Source organism: Diabrotica undecimpunctata, chromosome 3 (genome assembly GCF_040954645.1).
Source record: "Diabrotica undecimpunctata isolate CICGRU chromosome 3, icDiaUnde3, whole genome shotgun sequence".
In the NCBI taxonomy this organism is placed as follows: domain Eukaryota; kingdom Metazoa; phylum Arthropoda; class Insecta; order Coleoptera; family Chrysomelidae; genus Diabrotica; species Diabrotica undecimpunctata.
The window spans coordinates 104,256,782-104,275,942 of NC_092805.1; the positions used below are offsets into that span (position 1 = coordinate 104,256,782).

Below are 19,161 nucleotides of genomic sequence, written 5' to 3' on the forward strand. Positions count from 1 at the left end.
GACCACCTTGGCAGGAAATATCAAACCTATGCTCAGTAGTTAAGACGTATTGGGCCCAGTGGGACTCATTTATCATCGAAGATGGCTTGCTCAAACGAGTCCTGGAAAATGATGACGGTTCAGAGAAGAGAAGACAGTTGGTGATCCCAAAGAGCAGAATAGCCGAAGTACTTCGTCAGTTACACGACAGTCCATCGGGGGGGCATTTTGGTGTAAGGAAAACCCTTCAGCGAATTCGGGAACGGTTTTATTGGATGAACAGTTCCGACGACGTAAAAGACTGGTGTAAGAAATGTACTATTTGTGCTACGAGTAACGGGCCTCACCGAAAAAGGAGAGCTCCTATGAGACAATATAATGTTGGAAGCCCGTTTGAAAGAATAGCTTTGGACATTGCAGGGCCATTTCCAGAAAGTGAAAATGGGGGCAAGTACATGTTGGTAGTAATGGATTACTTCACTAAGTGGGTCGAGATTTACGCACTTCCAGACCAGAAGGCCGCCACCGTTGCAGATAAGTTGATCCAAGAATATATCAGCCGATTTGGAGTGCCTTTGGAGATACATAGTGACCAAGGCAGGAACTTCGAAAGCGATCTATTCTGCTGTTAACGAATCAACAAGCCAGACACCAGCCAAAGTCCTATTCGGACGCGAAATGCGACTACCTTGTGATCTCGAGTTTGGATGTAAACCTGGAGAAGATGTAGCAGGTGAAGATTATGTGATCGAATTACGAAGAAGAATGGACGATGTACATGAGTTGGTCCGTTCCCACCTTCAGATCGCTAACGACAGAATGAAGAAACGGTACGATACACAAGCCGAAAAGGGTTGCTTTAAGAAGAACGACAAAGTATGGCTGTATAATCCCAAGAAGCGAAAAGGTTGTTCTCCCAAATTGCAGCAGTTTTGGGAAGTTCCATACCTCATTATGGAGAAGATCAACGATGTCATCAACCGAATAAGCAAGATTCCGAAGGGAAAACCGATGATAGTACACCATAACCGGCTGGCGTCTTTCGAAGGTGACCACGACGTAGATGAAGAAGTGGAAGTAAACCAAGTCCAAGACGTGTCTGACCTCACGTTTGAGGAATTCATGGGTGCCTATGGAGGTACCGGTAAAGCAAGACATGGTGTTACCACTGAAGAAAAGCAAGATCTACTCGCGCTCCCCGATGACTACTCGCTGGCCCTTACCATCCCGGCCAGTATCAAAGACGCACCAGGGTTGGCATCCGTCTTTCGAAGGAAGTTTGGTCGAGTTGCAGAACTTCAATGCCAGGTGCCAGCTCCCGGTAAAACCTTGAAACTCCAAGATGCATCACGTTACCTTTTCTACCTGGTAACAAAAGACGCTGCCCGTGACCAACCTACCTACCGAGATGTATGGGAAGCCTTACTTCAATTGAGAGAGCACGTACTAGAGTCCGACGTGCAAAAGTTAGCCAAAGTTAGCCAAAGTTGGAGTGCCGCCAATTAGATTGGAGGGTTATCCGAAATATGGTGGAGGAGATCTTTAAAGACACCGAAGTCCAGGTGTTAGTCTGTTGCAATCCGCATAGTTACTGGTGCGGAGAGAAAACCGTCCCTTGTCATTTTTATACAACTGGAAGTTGTAAAAGAGGGTCCAGTTGCCGATACCAGCATACAGTTCCGGTTCCAGTCCCGACAAGGTTCCAGGAGGAACCATCTTTTAAGAGGGGGGCAATGTTACGATAAAAATCCTGGCCTAAAATAACTGTAAATATTATGACTAATTATGTTATGTTGTAGATTGTGCGAGGCCTGAACGGAAGCTTCCAAAAAAAACAACATGTCGAAAGTTCGAGGCGAGTCGATGGGAAATCCAGTTTGCCCTTACCGTTTCGCCGTCGTCTACTCAAGAAGGTTTTAGACTTTTCGAGATAACGGCACTGGCATATATTAACAGGACATTTTATTTGGAAGGGACAGTTAATTCTGAAGACGCGCTCGCGAATTTAATTGTTACGTACGGATATATATATAAATTATTGTCAGATAAGTTAATATAAATGAAAAAAAAAATTAAATCCGTAAGTGTTATAAATATTGAACCTTTTAATAAATTCACAACAGTATTCCAAATTCGAGCACAGCCGAATATAATTGGAGTCCGTCAACAATATCGTACGCTGCCTTAAAATCTACGAAGATGTAATGGCAGTCTATTTTTGGCAAAATTTTGTATGACGTATTAAGAAAGGAAATCCCTCTAAAGTTGGAACAGTCAATCACGTTTCCTTTTTTGTGTATAGGGCTTATATTCCAATCTTCTGGTAAAGCGTGTTCTTGCCCTACCTGTATTAATATAGTTTGTGAAAGAGGGTTACAAATGTTTGACCGCCACATTTAAATATTTCTGCATTTTTCACATTTCTTCCAAAGTTGGTAGCTCAGTTTCATCCTGTTCTAGTTCTATATCATCTCCACCTTCAGCTCTATTTTCTTCATTAAGTAGCGTACTAAAGTATTCCTGCCACCTTTTCAGTGCTTCTATTTTGTCGTTCAGAAGGATTCCATTATGAGACTTGGTTCGCTTGTGGCTTAAAAACTTTTCTTTTTATGTTAACCTGTTTGTAAAATTTTCTGTGTTCGTGTTCTCTATTTAATTTTTCCATTTCTTCGAACTCTTTATTGATTTGTTGCCGCTTTTGTTTTTCCTCTCTTCTCTTCACTCGATATTCTTCAACATTGCTCCTAGTCCTTCTGTTGATCATTTTAGATACGCGTCATTCTTCTTTTTGGTTACTCGTTTGCATTCCTCATCAAACCAGTTGTTTCGCTGCCTTTCGGGTACCTCACTCAACACATCATCTGCAGTCTTTTGCAGCATGGTTTTTATAAAGTCCCAATTTGCGTTAAATTCAGTGGGATCTACTTCACTTCTGGGATGTTCTGAAGTATGTATTATGATCGTCGTGTTTAGAGATGCTGCGAAATTTACAAGTTTCGTCTTATTATCATTACATTCTTCTTGTATGCTATAAGGTCCTATGGTTGGTCTGTGCATCTATTCTTGTCCTACCTTAGCGTTCACGTCTCCAATAATCAACTTAACGTCGTTATTGAAACATTGTCTATATGTTTGTTCTCTCATAGAATTCTTATTTTTCTGTTTGTTTTATCCTCGGTGGGAGCATTGTGCATTTATGAGATTTAAAGAAAGTTCCACGTATTCTTAAAACACATATATTATCTATAGCGTTAAAATCTATTATTAGGTTACTAACTACAAAGCCTACACCAAAGATATATTGCATTTGATGGCAGCTATAGTATATTGTATTCAAATTGTTCTGGATAGTACCGGTCCCTTTCCATCGTACCTCCTGTATAGCTGTTATGTCCATATTATATTTGTTAAGAGTATCTAAGAGACATTTCATCGCTCCTGCAGAGTATAATGTTCTCACGTTCCATGATCCAAATCTAATATCCTTTTTTCGCTTGCCAGATTGTCTACATAAGGTCCGTCCGGTTTGTTTTTTCAGCTCTCGTAACAATTCTTATTTTCCAGGACAGGGTCGTTAGCCCAACCTCTAGACTCGGAGGAACAGGAAATCTGCTGTTAGGGTTACCATACCTTAGACTGTTTTGGTTCGCGGGTGGTACTTTATTTCCCACCTACCCGCCGGTCGTTGAACCGGTTAGGGCGAAGGCGCCCCCTTATTCACCACCTGGATCGCGTCCCATGGTAGACAGACAAAATCCACACGGATTACTTTAAATGAAACTAAATATGAATTAATAAAAAAAAACTAACATAAATGGTCACAATAAAATATTTACGCACATCAGGTCGATGACATTCGTAGAGAACATCTTATAATGCGAAAACAGGTGCATTTGGGATGACTTTTTTTTAGTCGCCAAACCAGTCGTCGTCTTCCGACAAAATAAACCTATAATAGAATGACACAGGGCAGAGACCGCATGGAACCTGGCATTGGTGTGTGAAATGAATTTCTAGTGGGACTCTATAAATATACCAAAAAGGATCTCTTAATATTTCTATTAATTAAAAACGGAGAATAATCAACTTACCACATTTGTGAGTTTCTCGATTGTAACTGAACTACATAATACATACAAGTCCCTTCCCATATCAATTGGCCCACCTATGGAATTTGTAGTTTAAGTCGATTGCCATAAACAAATTATACTCTGCATGTTTTTATAGTTCCCATATTAATAATATGGCATTTTTATTAATATTTATTAAAAACATTACCCTTATGGTTTTTTGTTTTCAAGAATAAAAAAAATCACTAAACCCTGGCTATACATTCACTTATGTCAACGTACGTTGATTTTTTCAGAATTAATGTTAAATACAGACGTAGCTATAGAAAAATGATTGTCAAATGAATTTTGTAGTATTGTAAAGCTTTTTGCCGTTTGTGGATTGTACAATGGGCCGAGGTAATATTATCGATGAGAAAATTTCTTCAATCATTATTAGATTTTTTAATTCTGGAAAATCCAATTCGCAAATCGCGAGTATTTTGCAATTGTCACTCTATAGTGTAAGAAATATAGTCAGAAGATACAAAACTACAGGTTCGGTCGTCACAAAACCCAGAAATGTACGAAAAAGTAAAATAACCGAAGCAGATCGAAGGGCATTAAGACGCATTATAGTGAAAAATCGACGAGCAAATTATATGGAGTTCAGCGTTTTATAGAGTGATGTTATTGGAAAACACGTTTCAAGATCAACATGCCACCGAGAGGCCCACTAATTAGGATTTGGTATTCACAAAACATAGGTTTGCATCTATTTTTTTAACATTTAACATCTATTTTTATTTGTCTCCCTAAAAAGAAAAACGCAAGAGAATGCAGCGATTACCGCACCATTAGCTTAATGTCTCATACGCTAAAGTTACTACTTAAAGTCATCCATAACCGACTATATCACAAACTGGACATAGACGTTAATAATACACAATTTGGTTTTCGCAAAGGCCTAGGAACACGTGAAGCTCTTTTTTCACTTAATATACTAATACAAAGATGCCTGGACGTCAATCAAGATATATACGCATGTTTTATTGACTATAATAAAGCATTCGATAAAGTACGACATAAACATTTAATGAATGTCCTGAAATCAAAGAAGATTGACTACAACGACCTCAGGATCATATCAAATTTATACTATAAACAGCGAGCAAAAGTACGTGTTAACGAACAGCTGTCAGAAGAAATTGAAATTAGATGTGGAGTAAGACAGGGATAATTGTCGCCAATTCTTTTCAATGCCTACTCCGAAGAGGTTCTGAAAAAAGCTCTTGAGGGTGAAACAGCTGGAATAAAGGTAAATGGAGTTCCCATTATCAACATTAGATATGCGGACGACACTGTGATCTTAGCCGAAAACATTGAAGATCTTCAGAGACTGGTGACCAGAATAGCAGAGTATGGAAAAGAGTATGGTCTAACAATGAATGTCAAGAAGACGAAATTTATGAGAATATCGAAAACTCAAAGAAATAACGAGAATCTTCTAATAAACGAAACCAACGTCGAACAAGTGGACAAATATGCATACCTGGGAACAGTGATTAACTCCACAAATGATTACAATCAGGAGATAAAAATAAGAATAGAAAAGGCTAGAGCAAATTTCAACAAAATGAGAAGAGTTCTATGTACCAGGGATTTAAAACTGGAACTAAGAGTTAGGTTGGCAAGGTGCTATGTTTTTTCGACTTTATTTTATGGAATGGAATCTTGGACCTTGGAATCATTTGAGCTGTGGGTGTACAGAAGAATTCTGAAAATATCATGGACAGAACACGTCACAAACAAAGGGGTTCTGGGAAGGATGAACAAGGAAATGGAAATTTTAAATTCAATAAAAACAAGAAAGTTAGAATATCTCGGACATATTACACGTGGAGAGAAATACACCTTGCTCCAACTGATTATGCAGGTAAAGATCCAAGGAAAGAGAAGCATAGGGAGGCGTAGAATGTCATGGCTGCGAAACCTGAGAGAGTGGTACGGATGTACATCAAATGAACTTTTCAGAGCAGCCGTCTCAAAAGTCCGAATAGCTGTGATGATTGCCGACCTCCGCCGCGGAGATGGCACTTGAAGAAGAAGAAGATTTACAAAACAAGTTTTATAGTTGAAAAAATTTGTGGCGCAAACTGAAAAAAGCTTTGAGAAAACATCCTGCCAGGTCCGTCAATGAATTGAAGGAAAAATTGCAAGAAATATATGATTCGTTTACATTAGAATATTGTCAGAACTTGATAAAAACTATGCCTCGAAGAATTGTGGATGTCATTAAAAATAAAGGATATGTAACTCAGTGGTGAACTTCCACATTTTTTTTGTTAATACAGTAGACTCCCTCTATAACGAGAACTGAAATGGCAGACTAATTACCTCGTTATAAGCGGATCTCGTTATATCCAACAACAATAATATACTGTGCATACATATGAATATGTAGTTTTCTAAAACATTAACTTTCTATAGTGAAGCCATTCGGAGCAATATAAGATGCTAATAAATATTGTTTGAATGGCGTTTTTGAAAAAAAGTTGTTTACTTTTATTGTCAATGATATATTGACTTGTATTTTTAAGAATAACATAAACTACTGCGTCTGCAATTGAAAGAAGTCTGTCATTCTTAACTGCTTTAAATTATCCAGTATTCTATCTATCATATTTTCTAAAGATGTGAAACAGTTTTATGCTTCTTCATTTGCGTTTTTTCTTTGGATAAAGTTTTTGACAACCTTTATAACACTTTCCACATCTTGTCTATTAGGACCTATATATTATTAGGTGTGAATGGTCAGCCCCTTACAATGACACTTGTGAATCATAAATTGTAAATTTCCGACTAAGAATCATAAATTGTAAGAAGTTTATTGCGGACGGCAGTTAAAAAGGGTATTTATTTATAGCTACGGTCGGGCCAAAACGTAAAAAAATACGTTTTTCAATCTTATATTCTCTCGTTATAAGCAAATTTACCTCGCTATAGAGGGTTATAGTTCAATAGAAATTTCACGTTACATCTAATGTACCTCGTTATAAGCGAAAACTCGTAATAACCGTGTTCGTTATAGAGGGAGTATACTGTATTACATATTCCATGCGTTATTTTTTTAATTTATTAATAATCTGTTAAATCAATAGTTTTCATTACGTTATAAAATATTTTCTATTAGGAAATTCAAAAATGTTGTTCGATGCATTAAAATTTCTAAAATCTAGTTTTCTTATCAATCTAATTCGGCCAACTGATATGGGAAGGGGCTAGTACACGTCTGAATGCATATTGATATACAAATAACAACTGGCAACTGATAATGAATTCTCCAATTGTTCGTTGTTTTGTAAGAGTGTAAAAACACTATTGAATTTACCGGTTAGTCCAATCGTAGTTTACCTTAAAATACAATGATTTTGATTGTTTATTGTAACCATTTATAATTTGACTATTAATTGCACCTATGAGTTAAAGATCGTTTATCCCACCAGGGCTACCGAAGGAGATATAATCGATAATAATTATTACTTATCTCGTAATAGACCATTGCTTAATTCGCCACACTAATGTAATAATCCAATAAAACTATTCCCAAGAGTTTATACAACACCTATCAAAAAATGCATCGATGCAAAAATTCCGGTCTGATAGGTAAAATATGTGGCCTCTGTTTGGGAGTTATTAGGAACGTGATTACCATCTCTTGTTTGGGAAGAATTGCTACATGTTCAATATGAGAATAATGATTAGATGTCTGGACTATTAGATTCACTTCTTACATTTCTACATATTTCGTTAAATGTATGTGATTTTATTTATTTTCCCTCTGAACGCATCTTCGTAATAAATATGGGAATTGTATTATTCTAGCGCGCTATAAATAAAAGAGACTTATTTGTTGTATTTTTTATTAAATTATTTTCACATTTAACTAAAATAATAACTTTTCATATAAATCATCAAAAATAAACAGATCCATCACTATACCTTTCTCCGCAATCGATTTGTTTATTGTGATTGGCCAAACTTAGTTTAAAATTTATAAATACTTTGAATATTTACACAGGGAATAAAAACTATACCAAAAACTTGTTATTTATATAATTACATAAAAAACATGCAAACAATTGGCGCACTAAAATAGTATTCACCAAAATGATGACAGTAGGACAGTAAAAATAGAAATAGTAAGCAGTCATATTATTAAGAGTGGGAGCTCATAAAGTGCAATTTAGTAAAACTACATTAATGAAATAGTATCGTTAAAGCAGTCAGTTTTTATCAGTATTTATAGGTTAAAATATAGCATATTGTGTAAGTTTCTTTAATGAATAAATATTTTATTTCTTCTAGAATAAAAATTTCAGCATGGGAATTATATTTAAATGAAGTTTTTATATCTCTATTTTAAAGAATTTTGTATGGTAAGGCAAGTGTGGCATAGCTACTTTAGTTCGAGTCTAATTATTGCTGCTGGTTGAGCCATTCAGTAAATAACGCTAATTTAAATATAACTTTGATATAATGAATCGACGGTGATTACTTTCAGATGCAAGCAATTTATTTTAAGTTTTACGTAAAAATTAATTTACAACAAGTTGTGTTACTAGACGTTAGACAGAAGAAGCAATATTATTGGTAAATACTGCATAAAGACTATTTTCCAAATTGTAATAAAACTAACAAGCAAGATCATCGAAGCTTAAATCTCATTTATCCTGCGGTCAATTTTAAATATTTCTCAAAAGTTATTAAACATATGGAATCTCTTAAGAATAAAATTCATGTACTTGATAATAAACTAATTACTTTAGAACCGAAAACCCCACTGGTGCTATTAAAGTGTGATGAAACGGTGACTACCTTTCAGAATAAAATTACTCAAATTCTTAAATCCAATAATTAAATTGTGAAGTTTTTGTAAAAGAGCAATTACCAGAACAATCTGATCAACAATTTAAAATATGTCTAGAAGTATTACACCAAGTTTTCATTTTATTTGCGATGGCTCTATTTGATAACAAATGTAAAGAAAAATGACTGAAAGAAGTAAATGATCTAACTTTTATTTAAATGTACTAATTTATTCGTTAAAGAATCCTCATATTTTTTTGCAGTTACACACTTTTTGTAGTAAAGTAATATCTGGGTTTTCCATGCAATTCTTTAAGTTATATTCTCCTGGGGAAAGCTGACAATCCAGATAAAAGATTCACCTTCCTTTTGTAAGACAGTTAGCAAAAAGGAAAAAAAAAAAAATAATACAAGCGATGAATACTTGATTGAAACTGACCACATAACATATAAGCTGTCATACGTTATTATTTAGTAGATGGTAAAACAAATGTTTTTACACTTTGGCATACAGAACTGTCAATTAAGACGTTCATGTCGCCAAATCGGTTAACATGACTAGAAAACTTAGATACCATAGTATATGTAGGTCGTTGTAAAATATAAGACAGAAAAACCATCACAATATGTTAAATACGCTATTGAATTAGAGATCGATTCTACATGAGTGAATTCTACTTACATTCAATAATTAAGTCGTCGTCAATATGTTTCATATTTGTCACTAATTTTTAATTTGTTACATAGTCGTAATTGATAAATTACATAGATTAAGTATTATATAAATAGAAAAATCATTCGCAAAAACGGCCACTTCTGGACACCCAAGAAATTTTTCACTTTGTTTCCTCCCGTAACATTATATTTCATCCCCCGTAAGGTATATATCGTGTATCGAAAGATCGAGATGGATCTACATATATAGGTAATTGTAAACCCGGAAGATGATTAGTTAGTTTAAACTCTGGCCATTGAAATCTCCAATTTCATTTAATTACAAAAATACTGTCAATATTTCAAAGCATTTACTATTATTTTAATTAATGATCGCATCTTAAATACTACTCCGTTATGAATACGTTTATTTGTGCAAAAGGACATATGCATTTTCGTAAGAATTGTTTTAACACAACTCATGATCATTATCCATCTTCACGGTTAACCACGATGACATGAGTGAGACATTATAAGACCATTTTAATATTCCAAATTAACTTTTACCAACACTGTCTGTAATTCCAGTCTTATAGTTTGCAACGACCTATGAGTAAACTAAAAATAAATCTAGATAGATTCGTCAATTAAGTACAATAAAATATGAAAAAGCGTGTTAGAAACGAGCGTGACTTAGATATAAATTAGTGATGTGTCACTTAGTATACTAGTAGAATGATGTACACACTTTAAATTCTAAAGAAACAAGTAAATTTAGAAAGTATTACAGATTTTGTAGGTCTTCTTAAAGTAAGAACAATATAAAAAAGTTAAAATGTACAAAAATTTCTTTCACATATTACTGAAAGGTGTTTAAATGGGATATGGTTACTAGGAAAACTGATGATCTGTCAAATCAAATGTCATTTGATTCACTGGATTAATACATCTGCAATTTACAACGGTGTAATCTTGAATTTTTCGATTTATTTTACTGATAGATAGGTCTTTATTTTATAAATAAGCAAAAAAGGTTACCAAAAAGTTTAAATAGTTAATAGTTCAAGTATAATATTTCTACATAAATTGAATTTTTGTTCATTACAAGAATTCTATGTATATTTTGCATAATATATTCAATTACATTTTAATGCCTACAGGTAAAGTTTTGGTACAAAAACGATACTTTCGGTATTCAAAAAGAGTAACAGTGTTGTATTTTTGAATTCATGTTGCTACACAGTGCAGAGTCACTGGATATGGACAGCACTGGGTACTAATTCCTGAAGATTCATTAGCAATGAACTATGTAGTTTAAATCGAAAAACGGTGATTCCATAGTTCACCCTTAGCGTTTGTATCACGCATATCTTTCTCACAATGCACCAAGTGACGATAAGTATTATAATGTGGAATCTAATGTTCGAGAACACCGGCTCAACTGTGAGAGTTAAAAACATAGGTCTCCCATGGTCTCGTAGAGCCTTTCTTTAACTAAAATTCATCATTAAGAACTCAATACTAAAAAACCGACTTTACAGTTAATTTTGAAGGAAGACTTACATCTAAGAACATGTAAGATTCAGTTAGTTCAAAAACTGAAGGATGCTAGTCAAGATTTGTAAATGAATGCTACATAGGTTCACTCATTTTGATAACATTCTGTTTCCACCAAGCCAACTTTTATTAGAACGGACAAATCATAAAGCAGAAATATTAATAATTATTAACTTATAAGAGAATTCAAAACAAAGCGACCACTTCATATAACTCAATAACTGAAGGGTCATATTTCATATCATAATATCATGTCTGGGCTGCAATTTCCGTATAAAAAGTCCTCATCGGCTTGTATTTCCACGAAAACTAATAGAAACGGGCGAACAAACCTTTATGATTATTTATATTTGTTATTTTATTCAACTATCAATCCTCAACAATCTGTGCTATCTCAGAAATCCTAGTTAACATGGTACTGCTACTACTTGCTTCCACCTATCTGTTTCTGTTATTGGCGCTATAAGGAAATGGTAATGCTAATATATCGCATCATTAATATATGCTTTGCGTTTGTTATATGATTCGTTTTGTGAGCTGACTTCCAACTAAAAGCCGGAATTGTTCTGTCCAATGTATTTGGTGTTCTTTCTCTCGCCGTGTAGCTTTAAGTTTTGGTTTTATTACAAGTTGGCTTGTATTACTAAAAAATATTATGAGATAATATTATTATTACTCGAGATATCATTCTGTATTGAACAAACCTTTTAATTCTTTTGATTGTAAATTATTTAATTCATTTGCTTGGGCAGTTTGTTATCGCAGTCCACAACGATTTCCACATTTATATTTGGGTCTCTTATACATAGATGTGTAAAATATGAGATCAAAATATATAAATCTAAGTTAAATATTATGTTTATACGGGATTAAGCTAGAATTGATTATAATAAGAATTACATTTTATAACAGTTAGTTCTAGTTGACATTTCGATTTCCACTGCGGAAATCGTTTTTGAAAGTGATTTCTGAAGTGGAAATGGAAACGTCAAATAACAATATAAAATGTAATTTTCATTATACTCAATTCTGGCTTAATACCATATATACACCTAATATTTAACTTAGACATGCTACAAGAAAACAGTTTCAGATTATAAATCTAACATTGAAGGAAATTATTAATTTACAATAATCATTTATATTGTTTTTATTTATTTTTTACCTCGTTTAAAATTATTCAATGACATAGGAAATGACAGATCCCCTACTGTCATAAATTATTTTTGGATAGCATACTCGCTGTAAGTGAATGTCTTTCACAATAAAAAAAGATATGAAAATTATGGATACAAAGTTCCCCCAAATGTTCTAAAAGTCACTAGCCTCTACTTACTCGTTTTCGTATGGTATCTGATGGACTATATACAGGTCAAAGTTTACATTTAACACAATATTTACTGATACTCTACACAGTTTTATATGCGATAAAAAACTTAACCTATCATACACTGAACTACACTTTAATTGAAGAATCGTAACATTTACAGGAACTTTATTCTCAAATAAAAGTAAAAACATCGTTTAATGTGAAAGACATTGTAAACAGTTGAATAACGAAAAATGCACCTATTTACAAAAATGGTCACAACAACATCAGTCAATTTTAACAATAGAGTATATTTTCCTTACAAATATACTCGTTCCTATGTATCCTACAGTACCACACATAATGCCCAGAGCTCCACTGAAGAGCGCCATGTAACCAAAGTAGAATGTTGTCTGGAACAGTCCATACATCCTGTAACAATTTATTATTATTATTTTTTAATATATATAAAAAAAAACATAAAAAAGGTAGCAATATGATCTGGGAAGAAACAAAAATAATTTGGAAATGAAATAAGTTTAATAAGCCTCTTTTTAAAACCGTTTCTAAAAATTGTTCCGTTCTGTATATTGCGTACTTGGTTCAAAGAACAATCCAACCAGAAATTTTGTCAAACATCATAGTATAAAACCCACATTTGATCTGTGGCTTTTCATTGAAATTCGCAATTGAATCGAGTCGACTAATGGATTACAAATAGGGTCTTATGATTCGGTGATGCTTATTCTATGATCCCTACCGGAATGTCGCAAGACGATAGAAACCAGAATACACATAGTTTGATTTCAGACATTGTTTTGATAAATGAGACTTTATCAATTTTAATCTAAACGTTTATGCTTGTTTCAATCAATCAATTCGGTCTAAAATTGAATGTTTGAATAGGCGTTACCGTTCGGTGTCGGTCTGAGATGGACATAGACAGAGTTGGTCTGAATAGCAGATCTACAGTACTCCTCGCAGGACAGATTGGGTGGAAAAGTTATCATTACCGACACTACAAGTCCCAATGGCTAATATAGTGAATAGTGTGAATATAGAACAACCACATAAGGGGCTGCAACCATGTCATTAACCGTAGATTTGTTGATTGAACATGACAACAGCACCACAACTGGATCATACGGTAAGATATGTGCTGCGACTACTGGATCCTCAATCACGATGTGTAGACGATTCAAAGGGAAAAAGTTACCAGAGCGATATCCCAGACGAACTCTAGTCCAGTTCAGCAGTGACAACAGTTCGTCCTAGCTCATTGCAATAAAATGGACATGGAGACCAAAAAAAATGATGGTTCAGAAACCTGGACTTTAACAAAAAGTAATGAAAACATGTTAGGATGTTTCGAAAGAAAAATACTAAGGCGCATCTATGGAGCGGTAAATGAAAATGGTGTCTGGAGAAGACGATACAACTTCGAACTCTATAGGATATACCAGGAACCAGATATCGTAAAACACATAAAGATAGGACGTCTAAGGTGGGTAGGCCATGTTATGCGGATGGAGCAAACCGACCCAGCTAGAAAAACGCTCCTTGATAGACCTATTGGTCAAAGAAGAAGAGGAAGACCCAGAACAAGATTCCTAGATAACATCGATGAAGACATGAGAAATATGGAAATACGTGCTTGGCGGAGGAAGGCGATGGATAGGGACGACTGGAGAAAAATTCTTGGGGAGGCTAGGACCCACACAGGGTTGTAAAGCCAAAATGATGATGACCAAAAAAAAAAGATAGCTCAGAAGAAACACAAAAAGTAGTTAACAGAAACACCATGGTTTACAGTTGATATTAAAAAAAAAGCTTTACAAAAATACAAAGAAAAAACGACAGAATCTTACGAGGAATATAAGAGTAATAAATTCATCAATTAGTCATGGAAACAAAGCAGACTACCGGAAAAGATTTACAAAAGCACTAGAGGTGGATTTTTACGGACAACTGAAACAAGAATGGCGCTTGTTTAAAAAGAGGACGGACAGGTGTTACCGGAAGCTCAGAATATAATAACGGATGAAACAACGGAAATAACTATAAACGAAATAATACAAGGAATTCAAAAGGCTTGCTTGGAATCAGCAGATATAATATGCAAACGCGCATCCTCAAATTAAACAAGGTGCATAGATTTGCTTGCCTTAGAATTACACGTGCTTCGAGGGACACATTAACAGCAGTTATGGAGGCCCCCTACTGGACCTTCCTTTTCTACACATCGTTATATGGGCTCACGTGAGGGATGGGACAGGAAACACACAACCGAGGCTGCAGGATTATACCTATTACACAAACGGGTCTAAGACTGCAGAAGGGCCGGGTGCAGGAATCTATAGTAGTGGTGAACTGTAAACAATTATATTCGAATAGAGGAATATACCTATTTGATATAAGGTTGAATGCTCGAATAAATGAACTTTGATCAAATAAAAGGCAGATATCGAGCATAGTTCTATTAATTTAATCTTGGGCAAGATTAAGTTAAACGACGTTCTGTCGTTACTTTAAACATGAGCTGCTAATAACCATAATCTTTTCTCAGAAGAGTTTTCACACAATAATGAAAGGCAACAACACCGTAATCTTTTTCCAGGGAATGCGTAAACATCAACCCCTCTTTTCAAATAAAATGGTCTGGTAGATTTAAAAAAGTTTTTATTTATTTATTAATTAAGTCTTTATTTGGCTCAAAATATTTATTACTTGTGAATAAATATTTTTTCTACAAAAGTTTTTTTGCACTTCATTATTTTGTGCAAATCCTTCAGGTAGATCGCACCCTCGAGGTAGACCGCATCCTATAGCAGCATCTATTTTTTAATCTAGACAATTTAAATTTAACTTTAAATGGGTAAATATGAATAGTACATTCAAGAACAGTGGTGGGCCTAACGGACCCGAGTTGCCCGGTTATATAAGTAAAATAAAATTTTAAATTCCATCTTCAAATGTATTTAATCCGGCTGATTTAAATATTTAATAAATGAAGAAATAATAAGTACTGATTTAAAGTTCTCCATTTCGACACGCGTGAGGTATCTTTTTGTACTGTAGTTTAAGTTTTTCAACATTGTTGAAAAAAATGGCAAATGTAACGAATTTGGTTAATACAGTTTTACTTACTTAGTTTTGAAGAAGAAGTAGTATATGGCGTATACGTAAACATAAGCGGACGTAGAGCCAGCAGCCAGGAAAGAAGTCCATTGCCAGCGATAGTCTTCAGCATTAAGAAGGAAGTAAGTGCAAACAATGGTTACACAAACTGTTACAATCATTAATATAATGAAAACTAACAGCATAAAACCATATACATAGTATATTTTGTAGGCCCAGAAAGACGTGAAGATGAAGTACCTAAAAATAATGTACTTTATACAACATATTTTTCTTTTTAATGTCACAGCTTACATTTCTATGAAGATACTGGCAAACGGCAATACACCTCCTAGTAGAATGATAACGCCTGGTTCCATAAACCACTTCTTCTCCGGAATGGGTCTCGGCACAGCGTTAATACGACAAGGGTAGTCTGGTTGACCGGCCAAATTTCTTCCCAAAACTGTGCCCACTAGGGTAAGTGGTAGAATAACGAACAAGCAGATACATGTCACAGCCACCTAGAAGATATCAATATTAATTAGTTTAATTTCATTATAATTAGATTCTAATTTAATAAGATTGTATTAATTTTAGTAATATGGTTAATAATTGTAATGTGGTTTTATATCAATTAAATTTAAATGAATATATGGACTCACATGGGCAACCAATTCATTATTTATTATTTAGATATAGAATAACTCCGTAATAATAAATATGTTTTAAATTATTAATATAAAGTTATTTATACCTAATAGACTAAAACAAATTTTCCCCCAAACGAAAAAAGAGAAAGTATAATGCTGCTCTGCGTATTTCAGAAGTATGCCTTGTATATATGTAGGTAAATAAATGATTCTCTAATATTCTCCAAGTTTCACTGAAAACAATAAAAGGGCCCAAAAGTTCATCGTTTTCAAGCGTTACACAAAACCTCAGAGGATTTTCACTTTTAAAAGATGATTCCACAACACAGTAAACATTCCTAAAAATTCTGGTCACCTCTATGTTAGCCCTCATAATCCTAAAATGTTCAAATGACCTGCAACCAAACTACTCTTTTAAGATTCATCACTCAGGATATTCTACGTCGGTTCGGGTTTCCTCTCCCTTGTATAATCTATACAAGAAATAAATATTTTTGCCTTCTCACTATATGACCCACATACTAAAGGTTTCTAATTTTAATAGTATTTTGATCTCACATTCTCTTGTTCATTCTGCTTAATACATGTATTTATATTTATCATTAAAACGAGTGCAGTGTTGGGCATGTTAAATATGATAACAAATAAAAAACTGTAGGACGCTCTAGAACTAGGGCTGTTGTTCGCAAAAAGTTAAGGTATTAACGTAGTAACTAACGAATTGTAAAAAAAAAATATTTTCATACTTACCATTGTACCAAACGGTATGGCTCTAGAAGCATGATAATAAATGGCGATAAAGTTGATGAAGAAGGCAGTACCGCATACGAAAGCTGGTAGCATGAAAGCTGAGACGATCATTTGTCTAATCCAGACCTTTCCGCCCATCCTAGCATATAGAGATCCACCAAAATATCCATTTATTGGCGATGTAACCGCATATACAAAGATCGACGTTGATAATAAAGATCCTCGCCTAAAAAATGTTTGTATAATTAGGAGTATAAATTAAGATAACCACCGTATGATATAATATAATAATCTATAAAATAATATATAATCGTAGAGCTTCTTTACCTCTCGATAATAATATATGCTATGCAATAATTCATAATAAACCATATGACACTGAGAAATGTATACCATAATATATAAAATAAAGTATAGAAAAATTTAGTCAAGACATAATTTGGTGAAATTGGTTGTCACAAAGCGCCAATTGATAAAAATTTACATTTTAACATAATTTCTTAATTTGTTTTTTTTAACGATTTTAGATTTAGAAATCGAAACGTCAAACCAAATTTAAAATGTAATTCCCTTTACAATTAACTGTGATTTAATCCCACATTAACGCAATATTTAAACCTGTGGAAGTAAGAAATTGACGAAATGACAAAGGCACCTACAGAGACATCACGTTTGAATTAATTCCTAACAAAATATTTCAATAAAAAAAATGAAATAACGACATTGCTGGAATTGTGGAATTCTTCAACAGTTCACGGGTATCAGGTTTCGTTTCGTCAGAGAAAGTCACTCTCTTTAATATATTGTTGGATAATAGGTTCATTTTAACCTTAATTTTCACTATTAAAATGTGTTTGTACCTCTAAGCTGCCTGGAAGGCACACGGATTAATATTCTGTAGAAGATTAGGGTAGCTAATTCGGCCATTAATCAACTTGAATATAAAATAAACATTATACTGCGTTGACTATTATCAGATTCTAAACTGGACATCTTCAGCTGATTTAAAATATTTTGGTAATAGCGTTTCTCTCTAAGTGTATTAACTATGTAAGTCGAAAAATGGATCTTAGCCGAGAACATTTTCGAGCAATAATTTTTTTACAATTTTCGGAGAGGATTCGAGCAATAATTTTTTTACAATTTTCGGAAAGGATTATGTCCCGTCCTAACATCAATGTCCCGCTGAAATAGTGTCTGTGTTTGGGAATGAAGCATCACACCAGTCAACTATTTCCAGCTGGTATTGCGAATTTCAACGTGGTCGCTCCAGTCACAGCGACGAATCCAGGCCAGGTTCATCCAGAACAGCAGTCACATAGCAAAACATTGATGCGGTTCGTCAGCTAATTAAGCATGAGCGCCGTGTAACATACCGGGAGATAGACGCATCTTTGGGCATTTCAAAGACCTCGATCCAAAAGATCCTACATGAAGAACTGGGTGTTACGGAGTTGGTTTCCCGTTGGATCCCTCGTTTGCTCACAGAAGAGCAAAAAGCAGTTCGCGTCAATTGGTGTCGTCAAAAAACATTGGAACGGTTTAAAAAAGGAAGCTCAAAAAACGTTTATAGTATTATTAGTGGCGATGAATTTTCGATTTACTTCTACAAACCGGAAAATAAACGCTATTCTCAAAGTGTGTCAAAGAACATGGTCGCAAAGTTTGTGATAAAATCTGATCATGCGGCAACAATTGCTTTAGAGGATCGAAAAACGGTGACTTCTGATTGGTAGATTAGTGACACCCTCACTATCCCTACCAGATCAAATTATGTTACAATATACTTTTGAAAAAATTTGCCAAAGAATTCTACACTCAAAGAAATAAGTACATGATCTTGTGTTGTTCACATACTTCCAAAAGTTGCTGGGGTTTGAGTGGAGATTTCTATTGACAGATGCAGTATATTGTTTGTGACATTGGCTAGTTAACACTTTCCATCTAGCTCTTAGCTATGAAAATAGATTATAATCTCTAATATCATTAGATTGTAAGTACCTTTTAGGTTGAAACTTTTTTTGCTCCACTAATTTCTAATCTCACGACAAAAATAACGAGGAAAATTAGAAGAATTCTATTTCTTGTAAAAAACAAATTGGGTAATACCATCATACAAGATCTCCTAAAATTTGGATACCATTAAATTTAAATTATATATCATGTTACTGCAATTAACGGAAGAAAAACAATGATTTTCCAAATTAAGATTATCAGCTACAAG

At 34.2% G+C, this 19,161-nt stretch overlaps 1 protein-coding gene across 1 annotated transcript in view; it reads right to left on the minus strand.

Annotated features, from left to right (window-relative positions):
* Window positions 1-12,586: 12,586 nt before the first annotated feature.
* TM9SF3 (transmembrane 9 superfamily protein member 3) overlaps window positions 12,587-19,161 on the minus strand; it is a 28,489-nt gene continuing 21,914 nt past the window's right edge. Inside the window, exons 6-9 of the mRNA XM_072526471.1 lie at window positions 16,938-17,163; window positions 15,850-16,058; window positions 15,565-15,795; window positions 12,587-12,849 (exon numbers count right to left, since the gene is read on the minus strand). Of these exons, the coding sequence (XP_072382572.1) occupies window positions 12,705-12,849; window positions 15,565-15,795; window positions 15,850-16,058; window positions 16,938-17,163 (811 nt within the window). The 3' untranslated portion in view covers window positions 12,587-12,704. The remainder of the gene's footprint in view (window positions 12,850-15,564; window positions 15,796-15,849; window positions 16,059-16,937; window positions 17,164-19,161) is intronic.